This window comes from Poecilia reticulata, chromosome 11 (genome assembly GCF_904066995.2).
Source record: "Poecilia reticulata chromosome 11, P_reticulata-male-v2, whole genome shotgun sequence".
Taxonomy (NCBI): domain Eukaryota; kingdom Metazoa; phylum Chordata; class Actinopteri; order Cyprinodontiformes; family Poeciliidae; genus Poecilia; species Poecilia reticulata.
Window position 1 is genome coordinate 6,831,413 of NC_088840.1, and position 15,006 is coordinate 6,846,418.

Here is a 15,006-nt window from a genome sequence, read left to right on the forward strand (position 1 = left end):
TAAAGTTTCTCCTCATTTTTTAATGATTTCAGGCTGCATCGCTAGCTAACTAACACTGTGCAGCTTTGATTTACTGGATCTTATTCAATAACTCTGATTCTTTTGCTTCTTTACAGCAAATATCCACCCAGCTTACCTCCTAAATTAGCCAGCAGAGAGTTACTTTTAATATGTTGACTAGTTTTGTTCATCAGGAGAAAAACCCAGTGAGAACTTAACATGTTTCAGAGTCACTGTGTTGTTAATATTCCCAAGCTTCCAGCTAAACATGTTTACACATCTTCTCTTAGCAAATTGGCACTTTTATTGGACATTTTATTTTAATTTTACATATTGGATCCTACTTTGCAATAGCTGCTTATTTTTTTCTTATATTTGCAGATAATGGCCAAATATTTGCTTACTTTCATTTTTTTTTTCATTCCTATTAAATGTTTCAGATCAACGCGGTGTTAGGATGAGACAAAGATTGCATGAGCAAATGCAAAAAAAACCAACAAAAAAACAACCTGGTTTCATTTGAAACTGGTTTCAAATGATGGTAAATGGCCTTTACCTGTAATGAAAATATATTAATTGTTGAAAAAAATCCAGAAAACAGAACTGCTCCCAATCTTAGTTAGTTAACCTCATTAAAAAACTTTGTTCCATTTCCCAAACACAACCAGCCAGATCTGTATAATCAATAACTCACATTAATCTAACCCATCCTGGCTGTTCTAATACATTTAGAACAGCCAGGATGTTCTAAATGTACATCCTGGCTGTACATTTTCACACTAAAAACTAAATAGTTTTTAGAGTGAAACTATTTTTGATTTGTCAAATTAAACTGAGTTAGAACTGTCTCCAACTTTAATTACAGCCAATTAAGTCATAAAATGAAAGTTTTGTTTAAGAAATACCATCCCTTTTGTTTCCTTCCTGAATATTCAATCCCAAATATTTTAAGTGACAAGTTATTTTAAAGTATTCCATGAAATAAGCAGCCTTATGGGTTAACATAAGTATGCAACTTTAATTACTTTTGAAGCTATTTAAACTTTTCATTGTTTAATAAATTTTAAAAAGTTGAATAAAAACTTGAGAAGTGCTTCAAGTAAAATAACAAAAAAATTATTCCTCTTTAGATGAAAAAAAGTCGCATTATTAGCATTTCAAATTTAAAGCAGAACTTCCACAGTAAGTAAAAGAAGATTAAAAGTGTGGACTGGATCTTCACAGCAGTGAATAAACCACAGAAATGCTCCATCTGCGGGCAGCTTGAGGGAATCTTTGCCCCAGCTCAAAGTGTCTAAACGATGGCTAAATGTTTACTGCTAGTCAACTGTTTGCCTCCTGACATACTGACCTAAACATGGTGAAACATTACACCAAACATCAGCATGTGAGCATTGATTTATCGTCATCAATGTGCTTGTAACATGATAGCAGCAGCATGTGCTGAAACTCAGGATCACAGAGCAGATTCAGCCCCTCTAGACTGAGTCAAGGAGAAAACAAAATGTGAAAACGTGATCGTCTTGTTACATTTAAGGTGAAAACAAAATAATTATCCCTTAGCTGTGTATACCCAAAACTATCAAGGGTGGAAAAATAATAACTAGAGGGACTCTGCTGTGTGTGTGTGTGTGTGTGTGTGTGTGTGTGTGTGTGTGTGTGTGTGTGTGTGTGTGTGTGTGTGTGTGTGTGTGTGTGTGTGTGTGTGTGTGCGTGTGTGCGTGCGTGCGTGCGTGCGTGTGTGTTTGTGAGAAAGGAGCTGCGTGCTAAGAGCAAGCAGTCATGGAGAGGTCAAATCAGGGATGCGAGAAACTCACGAGGGGGTTCCTGAAGAATTCATATTTGGCATAGTTCTTCCTGAAGAGGAATTTGCTGTCGCTGCTCATGGAGGCCTGCACCTGAACCACCAGCTCGTGGTCCTCCACACACCTCTCTGTGAGAACAAGAGCAGATGTGCAAAGTTAGCATCGCGTCACGCATTGGTGAGAAAAACCTCGTCTTTGAAATCTATTTCACGTGCAGCAGCGACACTCATATGGTCTTATAACTTCAAATGTTGAATTATGTGGAACGTTTCAGTCAGATATGCAGATGGAAATAATGTCGCCCCGTTTGGCGCCATTATATCGAAATCAAATCAAATTTTATTCGCATAGCGCATTTCAGCAACAATTCAGTTCAACGTGCTTCACATCATAAAAACACAAAAATCAACTATTGAAATATAAAATGTTTCCAAGTGTCGTCATCACACATCAAAATGTTGGTTAGCGTTTCATTTATTGTGGTACAAAAGCACCTCTAAGCAGGTGGTTTTTTAATCCAAAAGGAACTCAGTGTTTCGACTGTTTCACAATTTTCCAAAAGTTTGTTCCAGATATGTATTTAGTTATAAGCAGTGCCAATTCTGTCATGTGGAGCAGGAGGTTTAATTTTGGCCTCATCTAGCCAGAACACCTTGCACATATTTGCCGTGTCCTCTTTTCGTCTATTGGCATCTCTCCTTCAGTAAATTTACCCCTACATTAATTTAAAATTTTCATTTAAAAACCATATATCAATTTCCCTCCCACTTCACAATCAGGCACATTTTGTTTGGCCTATCAAATAAAATCCCAGGAAAACACACAAATTCTAATGGTTATTGTGTTAATTTAGTCGCCAAAAGGGTTTTGGCAGTTTTTGCCAAGAAGAACTGAACAAAAAAGCCAGAATGACTAATGCTGAGATGAAACTGTTGACATTTTTTGTCAACTAATAAAACTGCAGCAAAAATGTTCCAGGGAGATTAAATATAATTACAAGTTTTAGTCAAGTGGGAAGGAGGGGATGGTTTGAAAGGTAGCCAATGAGAGAGGAAAGAAATGAAATGATTATATTGTATGATAGCAGAAGTGATACTTGCTGTAACAATATTAATATTCCAATTGTGCATTTTATGATAATTTCATTTTGAAATGATACATGTGAACTTGGAAGACTAAGATTGAGCTACTGGCACTGCTTCCACCATTGTTAATTTAATGAATCATGTGTGTACTGTGCTTAAATACACACCCCAGGATTTGGCCGTTTTAGAATTGGGAAAAAAGGGAAAAGTAATTAAAGTTGCATTATATAAGAAGCAATGAAAAATAGCAATTAATTTGTGCCTCTGGGTATTGTAAAATTAACTTTTATTTCTTCCACCCTAGAGTAAATACTTCAGCAAGGTTTCAAGAAATTATTTTCCATAAAGACCCAAGAGGTCGTAAAAAAGCGTGCCTCTTGGGTAAATTGACAATCAATTTAATCGAGTAGGTTCTCGACTAAGGCCCCTTTTACATGGAACCGGTCTTCAGTTAAGCCGAAACATATTTTTGTTGCCATCCAGTCGCTCGTTTCTGTCACAACATTAAAGCCGTTGACACATTTGACTAAACCTTTACTAAAATGTGCAACATTGTGTAGTTGTATTATAACAACATGGGAAAATAATCAAAGCCTACTAATACTTGTGCAAGGCAATTTAGTTTCACTCCTGATGTCACACTTAGTAATTTCATCAGAGATGTAGCGTTTTAACCCAAAAATTTATCAACTAAGGCAGATGTTGAATGTATTACAAAAATGTGTCAAATTTCGACAGAACATGCGTTGACATCCTCTCTACCCTTCAAGCAGACACACCCGTTCGCAACAACCCACCATAGAGTAAAAACCCAGTCAGAAATGTTAGCCTGACTTAGTCACATCAGTCCCAAAGCACCAGTGTTCAGATTAACTGTCCTTTTTTCCCTCCATTCACGCCACCAGCAGGGGTGCTTTGCCTCTATATTTATCATTACATCCCCAGTTCAACTCTTGCATACAATGACGCAGCAAGAAAAATCGCCTGTTACTATGAGACGAGTAAAAAAGGAGGAGGAGGGAGGAAGTGAGAGGGGGTTCTGAGATGTTGAATGAGGAGGGGCTGTGGAAAAAAGCAGAGGCACTGTGAGGCAGGCGGGGAGGAGGTGAAGGTGGAGAGGAGAAGTGGTGTGAGATGGAGGAGGAGGAGGAGGAGGAAGTGAGGATGAGGAGGGGGGCCTTGCAGAAAGGATGATGTCATGTATTTAGGCTGATTGCTGAGAGCAGCAAAGCCATAAGCAAAGTACAAGCCACAAATACACAAGCACACATTAAGAGCCTGACCTGCCCACTCACTGCTCTCCTTTCCTCCGTCTCTCTACAGCTATTCCTGAACAATGACGGTTAAAGGTTACACCATTATCCTACAGCTCACTTTTTTAAAATCATGTTGAAATCACTCAAGCTTTAATAAAACTAAGGTTTTATTTTACTTTTTGTTTTGTGAAAGTGTGGTCACCGTTTGTGCTAAAAACAGCTTTGTGGCTGAGCGTCGGGTGGAAATGTCTGGACTCCGGTTGTGTGCGCGCTCACAGGCGTGCTGGCTACAAGCAGGGGAATTTCCTGTGCAAGGTTAACGGGAGATTGATTGGCCGGGACAGCTAGGGGCTCGTCCGACGGTGAGCCGCCATTGGCCCATCGAGGTTCTGGTATGACGCTTTAAGTCCAGACCTCTCGCCCTGTCCAAATCCTCTCCCCCTCCCCACACCTCCTAAACACCTCCTCTTTCTTTCTGTCTCCTGCTTTTTCTTCATCTCTCTCTCTTTCGTTCTTCGCCCGCCCCCCCCCTCTTCCTCGCTCTCTGCAACTCACATTCCATCTCTTCAGTGTACTTTTTTTTTTCCAGAAACACAGCTCAAGCAGGAAAACGCACAAAGCGATTCTTTGACTCTATAAATACGATGCTGGTAAGAGGACAAAGAAAGATTCAGTTAAGAAAAAAAAAAAAAGAAATTAATAAAGCTTCAAAGGGAGACCCAGCAAAAAAAAGTGAGTGGGAAAAGCGGCTCTTTCTTCTCTCCTTTTCCCCTTTTCAGCCCCCCTTGAGTAAATTATTTTGGGAGGGTGCAGGGATGGTAAGTAGAACATGGAAAACGGATAATCCCGCAACTGCCACACCTCCCTCATCAGGAGATGCAGGCGTACGCGCGTTCAGCCCATGCTAGGGACGCGTTTGGGAGCACCGGCTTCAACGCCCTGCCCAAACAAGCTTATTATGCACATCCACACTGCAATCTGCAACTTCAAGGGTTTAAGGTTGAAATGCACAGACAAACCGCCATCACCTCTCTTACTCAGTTAGCCATTTTCAGTTTTAGCAAGACGTTTAGGAATGACGCCGGAGACGGAGCAAAGCTGCAAGAAGCTTTTAGAAAGGAAACCGTTCTCTAGAGACACTGCAAAAACAAATCTTGGCAAGTATTTTTGTCTGTTTCTAGTGGAAATATATTAGTACACTTGAAATAAGACAAAACTAACTTCTAACAACTAACAAGAAACTTTTCAGTGAGATATAGGAGATTTTTTTAAGTCAATAATTCCGTGATATTGATAAAAGTACTTATTTTGCTGGCAGATTATTTCACTTAGATGGGAAAAATGTCTTTTTATAAGTAAAATAGTACTTTTTCATCAACATTATTCACTTAAATCTGGCTCCAATATCTTGCTGAAAAGTTACTTGTAAGTTAGCTTTAGTTTATTTTAATGCATAAAGATATTTGAACTAGAAGCTGGATCAAAAACACTTGGTAAGACACTTAAAGTAAATAGGTCATTTTTCCAACTACCTTCTTTAGCATCTTTAAAATGTGACAAGCAATCTCCTTCAGCTTTGTGATCCTGATCACAAAGATGCAGATCGGGTGGAAGAAAAAAAAAGAAAACATCCATGATGTAAATTTTATCATCGGAGGGAAGCACCTGAAATCCTATCCTGCCGTCAAATACTGCACCCGAGCAGTCCTTTCAAAGTGTGATATTGTACACACTGACATTGCGATCACAACTGCAACTCAACATATTGTGTGGCTCTAGTTGCAATGCAGCACAGTCATTAAAATACACAAAAAAAACAAAACAAAAGGAGGAGCATGTAATGCTACGTCTAATGAGCTTGGAGGTTGAGGATTAGGTTACAGGTGGGACTAGTACATCGTCTTTTTATAAATAGTTACATATGAATTCATTTGGAGACATAACATACAGAGTTTCCAACACATCCATTCATTTAAAATCTCAGGGTTTCACTCCTTTGCGCCACACTGAAGCCCCTGCTAAACTCCGGCACACCCCAGATAGAGTCCATCTACCTCTGCAGAGGCACCAAAAGATCCACAAGCACAGAAAAGACCCGCTGTAGGCAAATAAACACGGCTATAGTGGAAAATTTTTCCCATTTAATCTGGTTTATATGCTTTAACTGTGTATATCGGTGCTTTTGTACACCATTAAGTCTGATAAAAGTAGCCGTCGTCAATTCCAGACAATTAAAATCGCTTTAAATCTGATCGCGATAATCTGAATCCATGCAAAATGTAAGATAGGATTAAAGTTTGACTTCTATAGAGGCAAAAATTAGCCATTTTCCCTGTAGGCGCCTCGGTGCGTCAGAGCCACGCCAGGACGAGTTCCCCTACCGAGGCCGAGGACGGGGTGGTGCTCTACCAGCGTCCAGGCGTTGTCGTCCACACAGTGGCTCTTGTAGACCAGCAGCTGACACACGTCTCTCGCCGTCATGTCGGCTGGAATCTCCACCACTTTGCCGGCGCCATCCTCGCTCCAAACCTTCACGATCTGAAGAGACACACAGCACAAATGAGCACGAGAACAGTGGAGGTCATGTTTTCCATGAGCAGGAGAAAGAGAGAGAAGAGAAAATAAATAAATAAAAAAAAAGTGTGGTGCACGGTGTGTCCCGAGTTGCTCCCAGGAATTAGATTATGCAGAGAAAATAATAATTAAACAGCAGTGTCTAAATTTACCTCCATGACCAGGTCCACCCTTAAAAAAGGCTGTGTTCACATGATTCTGTCACTCGAACATGAAGTGGGCTTTAAAAAAAAAAAAAAACCCCAGAAGGATGACGTCCAAGAAAGGCTGGCCTGCCCCTGCGCCTTCAGTTCAGCCCTTTTTGTTCACAACACAACCAAACTTCGTCCAACACCAACAAATACGCATCTGAACCTCTGAAAAAAAAAAATCCCACGCGCAAAAAACGGACGCCTTCGGATAAGTCTACACAAAAAAATTACAGAAAAAAGAAGATCCTTCTTTTAAAAAATCCCACACTCACACTTCGAGATTGAAATAAGTCGGTGAGTTTGTAACGTGTTGAATTTTGTCATTAAAAATGTCACCGCTTGGAGCTGCGAGCGGGTCGGGTTTAAAGCAGGAGAACCTCCCATTGTTGCGCCATTTTGAACCATTCCAGCCCAGTGCCCAAAGCGACATTTAAACCGGGTGTAATGTTGCCCTCATTCGAGTGAGCTGCTGCACAGATAACCCTCGCACAGGACTCTCTCTCACTGAGGGGGGAACTGACATCAGAAAGTGTCTGCAAACCACAGAAATGATGCTGCAACGCCCGGAGAACCTCATATAAGTGTGCATGCTTGTGTGTTTTTCGCCCCTCGTCGAAGCAGAAATATTTTTCTGCAACTGAAAAAACGCTGCTTTAGATGACATGAAACAAGACAGAAAAACCGGTGATGGCCAAGGGGGCTGGACGGGAGGAGGAGGAGAGAGGGAGGGAGCGAAAGAGAGAGGGAGGGGGCGGAAAATGAAGTCGGGACGAAAGCTCTGCAAAGTTTAAAAAGAAATAAAATAACTCAAAAGGATTTAAAACATAAACTGCCTGGGAAAAAAATAAAAACACAAAACATCACCAGGAGCAAGAGCAGCGACACAAAGGCTCACTCTGAAATCCGAAACAACGTCACTGCACTTTTTCTGCCCTCTGCAAAACCCCAAAGACTGCCTCCTCTCTTCCCACAAGCCCCCTGACAAGTAAAAAAAAAAAAAAAAAAAAAAGTTAATGTATGACGCATGAGTTTTTGTTTTGAGAAAACTTTTAAAAACACTAAACCAAGAAAAAAAAGAAAAAAAAAGAAAAAGCATGCTTCCAAACTGACACTCAGTCGCTTCTGGAAAACCCGACACAAGCTTCAAAACAGAAAACTGGAAAAGAAACACACACAACACACACACACACACAGGTCCCTTACCTCCACAGCCTGTAAGAGGCAACAGTCTGGAGAGCAGGATGGCATTTTCACACTGAGACGCTCTCCAGTGACACGGAGGGACACAGAGGGAGGGAGGAGGAAGTCAGGAAGGGAGAGAGAGAGGGAGACTGAGCAAGGGAGGAGAGAGAGAGAGAGGAAAGGAAGGACAGATTGGCGAGGCGAATGCAGGAGAGGTAACGGGGGCGGGGGGAAAAAGAGAGGGAGAGGAAGTGACAGAGGAAGGACGAAAGTAAAGGAGAGACGGAGGAGGCTGCCTGTTGTTCCCGTGCTTAGCTGCGAGGAGCGGTATGAGCAGTCGCTCCTTTCCTCCTTCTCCTCCTCCTCTTCCTCCTAGTGGATTAACCCAGAGTGGGATTTTTTTTTTTCTTTAACCAGGGAGCTGCTACCTGTCACGTACTCCCTTATCTCCAGGGTTGTGTTTCATCCACCTGATCCCCCCCTGTGTCCAAAAAACTATCTCCGTCAGCTCCTTTTACTGATGGCGCCACACCATCTCTGCCCCCTCTTTTTAAGACACGCCCACCACTCCTCAAGCACACATGCAGACGAGCTCAAACTACTGAGCCAATCGCAGGACGGAGAGACTCATCCCTTATTCTTCTGCATCTTCTGACATTTCCTTTGAGCGGGCTTGACGGTTTCAATTTCTAGCCCCTCCCTTTGCCTCCTGTCCTCTTCCTCCTCCTCCTCCTCAGCTGCATGTGAAATACTGGGCAGAAGTGTTAGGGCCATAGCAACATGTGTAATGCACACCGACAGCTTGAACATTCAAAAGAAAAAAGAAAAAAGAGGGAAAAAGAAAAATTTGAAGTGGGAACTAATGGGATGCGGAGGCGAACGGATAATGTGCCACGCGTTTGGGGCGAAACTGGAAGGGTCAAGGAAGAGCTAAACAATTGCAAAGAGGGGGGGAGAGAAAGAGGAGTGGAGAAAAAAAAGATCTATGGAGGAATGTCAGTAATGCAATACTGAGTCATAATCAGGCTCATGTGTAGAACCCAGGCCAAACCCAGCTGGCCTCTAATACAGTGTGCGTGAGAACTTTGAGGCACACACACACACACACACACACACACACACACACACACACACACACACACACACACACACACACACACACACACACACACACACACACACACACACACACACACACACACACACACACACACACACACACACACACATTCTTGAAAGAGGAAGACAAAATGTAAACTATGAAGACCATCTGCAGAACGTTTTTTTTGTGCGTGTCCCCCCCCCCCCCTACCCGCCTTTTTTTCCACATTAGTGTTGGACTTTTCCTCCTGACTCATGCTGCAGCTCCTGAGAGAGACGGGCTCCTACCGACTACATGGAGTCACGCGTGTGCAGGGACATTTATGATGAGACGAGCGGGTGCAGGAAGCGATAATGAACATACCGCGTGCGTCACAAGGAGCCAACGTCTTCCTCCTTCTCCATCTGCTTGATTTCTGGTCCGCTCATTTCCCCCCCTGCTCACATCTCCATTTGATTTGTTTAATTTTGTATTTATAAGGATTTTCTGTAATGGACCAACACAAAAGATGGATAAGATGTTTTTATAGCAGAGAACTTCTTCCCAGCAGCGCTGGGTCTGAAAGCCATGTCCAACGCTTTAAGAACCTTGTTCAATTTATCGTCTGAAAAGGGAAGAAGAATTCACCAAGACACGACGGGAAGGCAGGATGAGAAGAGCATCAATCAAGAAAGCAACAGTAGTGATTCTGCTATCATAACATGTCATAAATCTGGCCTTTATGGAAACCTGAAAAAAAAATGGAAGCCATTTTGGAAAAGAGTTTGGATAAAGTTGAGCAAAATTCTGAGTTTTAAAAGTTGGAAGCTTTCTATTGGAGTTATCAGGAATTTAAAGGGGGAAAAAAGAGAAAGATTTTAAGATAAAGACAGGATTGTTGCAGAATATGCCAGTTTTAGCATATTCTGACTAAAACACCTAAACTTTATGCATATATAATTAATGCTATTCCACAATCAACACTGCCTGCTGCAGGGGTATTGAGGCCAAACCCCACACACACACTGTGCTTTCCTTCAACAAGGACCATGAACAGCACCTCCATGCTGATTACACAAAATACAGCAAGAATATTGCAATATTTAACATATATCCCATGTATTACACTCCTGATCAAAATCTTAAGACCAACAAAACATCCCTAATTTTCATGGATGTTATTATATTCTGAATATTTCTGAATTTCCCTCATCTTATCTTCTGAAAATGAAACCGTTAGTGTGTAGATCTACAAAACTGTGAGACATAACCTAAAAGATGAACTAAACGGGGTTCTTCAAAACCATATTTTCTGTCAAATTTTAGAAACGTGTGCATTGTTTTGATTCCTCCTCACAATTATGCACTACTTTGTGTTGGTTTGACACATAAAATCCCAATTCAGGACACTAAGTCTAGTAAATGTAACAGGATTGAAAATGTCCTAGAGGTAAAACATATTTTTAGCTTTACTATTATACGTTTAAAACCAACTCACCTTGCCTCGTTTCTCCCTTCCCCCCCTTCCTTCTCTTTTTACCCTCCACTTTAATAGTAAAGGGTGAGAGGTGAAACGCTAACAGGGTTTATTGTCTCCTATGCCACTTATGGCAACACACACACACACACACGCACGCACGCACGCGCACACACACACACACACACACGCTACATATTGCAACATATTGGATTGAGGGGTTACAAGCAGACACCTGCGCACATATGACCAAACACACACACTATGGGTCAGAGGTCAAACACAGTAATCTGCACCTGGGTCAGAACCACTTGCCCAAGAGGTTTATGAGCCCCTAAACCTCTTTCTCTCCCTCTCACACACGCACACATTTTTACACAAGCACAGACGTATGCACAATTGATCTGGTTGTTTTAAGCCGGAGCCAGCCTCTTCCTCAGTAACTCGAGCTGCAGAGTGAAAACGACTTCTTTACTCAGTGGATGACTCTGCACACCGTCTGCTTTTCTGTGTATAAACACTGAACGCAGCCAGAAGATAACCTCTCCAACATCTTTGAATCAACAAAAGCTCGGCTGCCTGCAACTAACATCTACAAGATGTTGTGGAGTTTCAAACTACTTTTTTTTTCTCTCCTAAAGCAAAAAAAAAAAAAATGCAAAAGAAAAGTTAAAATAAGCGAACGAGATTTGCGAGATTGAAACAAAAATGTTAACATTTTTGATGACACTTTCCAGTTTGTATCTTTGTTGTAAGTTTCTTAAAAATGCCATCATGGCTGTCTGAACTGCCAAAAGGGGGCTTAAAGCTGTAATATGTAACTTTATGAAATTACTAATCTGCTTCACCTACTCCCGTCTGAAGAAATCTGAAGTTTACCAATCCTGCAGAAAATCAACCAATCAGAGCTAGGAGGAGGATCTTAACGCTGTCAATCCTCCCTGGGAATGTGCTGCTAAATGTGCAAATGGCGGAGAAACAAGTCGCCGTTACCAGAGAATTGTTTATCTGCTATGCTAACTAGCCTTAGCATTCATAACAAGCTCTTTTAATGGGGAAAAGTTGTATCATAGCAAAAATCAAGAGGAGTTTGGGGGTTTGGAACAGCGGTGTGCAAATGGGAACGATTGACAGCACTAAGACCCACCTCCTGGCTCTGATTGGTTGCTTCTTGTTAGCACTGGGAGAAGCCAGAGAAGCTTGATTTTTTTTTTTTTTTACAGATTATCTTTCTCGTACTATGATGTCACTAAATAGTGACAGTTTCAACAAATATGTAAAAAACATTTTTATAAAGTTACATACTGCAGCTTTAAGCACTGAACAGTCTGAAGTTAGTCAATTGAACTTGAAATGTATTTAGCTAATGATTCTCCACAAGTCCAAGTGGCGCCTGAAGTCTGAACACTAGAGAACCATTCTGAGCAGTAAGGACATTCAAATTCAGCCGTCACTGATTCTATATTTCTGTAAAAGTTTTCCGCCACCTTGTGCTTCCCTTGCCGAATCTCTATTGCCAGTATTTGACTTCCTGTTAGTGGTTGGACACTCTGGACTCTTTTGCAGCATCGTCAGTGTTTCAATGTCAGTGGGAGTTCGTCAGATTTCAGGCCAGTCAGAGCTGATTACTGCTGCAGAGCCACCAAACTTAATCTCACTTCACCAGAGCGGCGCCTCAATGAGGAGCTCAACTCCATACGACCCGGCAATCGACACCGTGAGATTCTCATCAACTCTGAAAATATACAATGCGAGCCAAGTTCCACCTTTAATCTCATTTCCCTGATGTAATCTTGTGCTAAAATTAAAACAATATTTAATACTTTAAATTTAACAACTTTCATTGAAATTGAAGAAAACTCATCTTCACAGGAAAGATACATACCCTTATCGTGACTACAAGAGATGCAGAACCCAAGAATACGTTAATATCCATTAACCTAACATGTAGCTAACAGACATTTGTAGTTTGAGTTTTTTAAAATGCTGAAGTTAGTTAAAGTACGTTTGACTAGTTGTTACCTTTCAACACTAAAACCATATCTTCATTTCACTTCAAATTTAGCTCTCAGTGACTTGACGTCTTTCAACTACCGATTGGGGATCCATTACCAAGACCTTTACAGGGGCAGTATTATGTATTTTGCAGGCACATAGTGATATTTTATAACACAATCAAGACACTGTAGTCACACTAAAATGTTGTATATATCAAATATGACTTAAAATAAATTAGATTTAGTCATTTAATGCAGTGAAGTTTGTCTTCTGTCTCTTAAAAACTCCTGCTCTTATTGAAACTCCACCTTCAGGAAGTCATCACAACACGGCTCCTCTATTAATCCTTTAACAACATTTTACCAATGTTTCATTGATGCGTAGCTCGTATAATGAGCTCCACAGATGTGCAGTTCCACCAGGTGTTTGCCAATTGCTGCTGGCTAGTCTGAAGGAGACAAGTGGGGGAGGTGCAAAAGCTTGGAAACTGCAGCTCAGACGAGGAGCTGCGTCTCAAAGGCGGGGCTAGGTCCACCAAGACGTTTTGCACACCTGAATGGTTGCTACAGGAGGTTAAAGGATTTCTCAAACACGCATTAAAGAATCAAGGAAACACCCCCGGTATGTTTTTAATGAGGGAATAATTTTATAAAACAATGTATATCTCAAAAAAGTAGATTCTACATAATACTGCCCCTTTAACAAACCTCACTTCAAAAAGTCCAGACTTGCCCTGTGTGTGATCACAAGTCAGACAAAATGTAGGGCTGAATCGCTTCGTCAGATTAGTCGTGATGAAAAAATTGTCAATTAATTTAGGGAGTTCAGGAAGCCTCCCTTAGAGGTTGTCCAGTGGAATGTCTGGACCTTGACCCATTTACCCCATGACCCAATCTCAGATAAGAGGAAACCAACAAATCAATTAATAGATCAACAGTGTAGAAAGATGTAATGTTTCTCCAAGGCTGTGGAAGTCTGAGTACAAACAAGATCTCCTAGGACTAGATCGTGCAACATTAAAATGCCAAAATGTTTCTTGTCAAAGAGTTATGGAGTTGCTTCTATTATGAGACTTTGGCTAAAAACATGCAAGCTATTATTATGAGCCCCAGATGTAATGGTGTTTGTGTGGAGCTTGACAAGCTGTTGTGTCTATATTGGAGACTTTTATTTGAACAGAAAGTCAGCCTTAAACAGAGACGGATTAAAACGAGGTACGAACAATTTTTGAAACGCAGGGGGATTACCATTACTGGCTAGTGATAACTGATAGCCTCCAACTGGAACAAGATGCACCGACTAGATTAGATTTTTAAAAACACAGTGGGTGATTTGCAAAACTTTTTACTTTGTGAAAACAACAAAAGAAATGGAGGATTTAAAGTTCTCCCCAAAATAATAAAAAAAAAACTAATATGATGTATAATCTCATGAGCTGGTTATATTGTTGCACAGCTACTATGTAGCTAAAAATGATTTCCCAGGCTCCTTTTGGACCAGCATTCGACTTTATCTTCTTGCAAAGTCATGGAATGTAAGGGGGGCGGGGGGGTCGAGTAAAAAAAAAAAAAACGTCTGGTGTGGTTAAGCAGCAATTACTCTAACAATCCTTAGAAAACACTTTCAAGTTGCATCATCACATTGCAACTCTGCAAAACATTTTGTGCTTGGCAAAAACTACAAAGTTCCAGCAAATCTTTATTAAGCCCACAAGCACCAGCAGAAATAATTACTCCGACCTGCATGTCAATCTGCACCAAATCCCCCCACAGTCAGATTACATCTCATTAACAGGTAATGATGGAAATTGTTTGTGGTAGATTACACAGTGAACTAATGGACATCCAGCTAACTGTACTGAGCGACTTTCTCTGAGCGCACAGAGACACGGACGCGAACATGCACCTTGACTGATTGCAGTGGGTCAGCAGACCATTGCGTGCAGAAATTCATCAGCTGACCTCAAATCAAAGGGGAGGCAGAAGTCCCTTAAGAGTGTGGGCCTTGGAGCTTTCTTCTTATTACACAAGATTAATCAGCGCTTAAGCATATTTCTTTGAAGATAACTAATAATAGGACACCAGAGAAACCATTACATGGAAATTTAGTATAGAGCAATAAGCACAGCCTCCACAGTCGCATCAAGATGTTTTTTTCCAAGTTGATTGCTGGAATACAGGATCTTACAAAGTTATTTACTCTACATCCCTCTGGTTGGTTTGTTGTTACCAACCTGCAGCATTAGCTGTGCCTTTTAAAAATAGCTCAGAAAATTCCAGACAATAAAGTTAAATTTAATAGTTTCTGAGCTCTGACCACTTAAAGTCCTGTGCATGTGTTTTGAGGCCGGACTCAAT

The 15,006-nt window shown here is 41.0% G+C and overlaps 1 protein-coding gene across 5 annotated transcripts in view; it reads right to left on the bottom strand.

Moving 5' to 3' along the window:
* The window catches only part of LOC103472075 (growth factor receptor-bound protein 10-like), a 58,082-nt gene that overhangs the window by 16,340 nt on the left and 26,736 nt on the right, over positions 1-15,006 (bottom strand). For all 5 annotated transcript variants that reach the window (XM_008421453.2, XM_008421452.3, XM_081612278.1 and 2 more), the window contains 2 exons: positions 6,528-6,684; positions 1,818-1,933 (listed from right to left, as the gene is read on the bottom strand). In XM_008421453.2, coding sequence (XP_008419675.1) covers positions 1,818-1,933; positions 6,528-6,684 — 273 coding nt within the window. The remainder of the gene's footprint in view (positions 1-1,817; positions 1,934-6,527; positions 6,685-15,006) is intronic.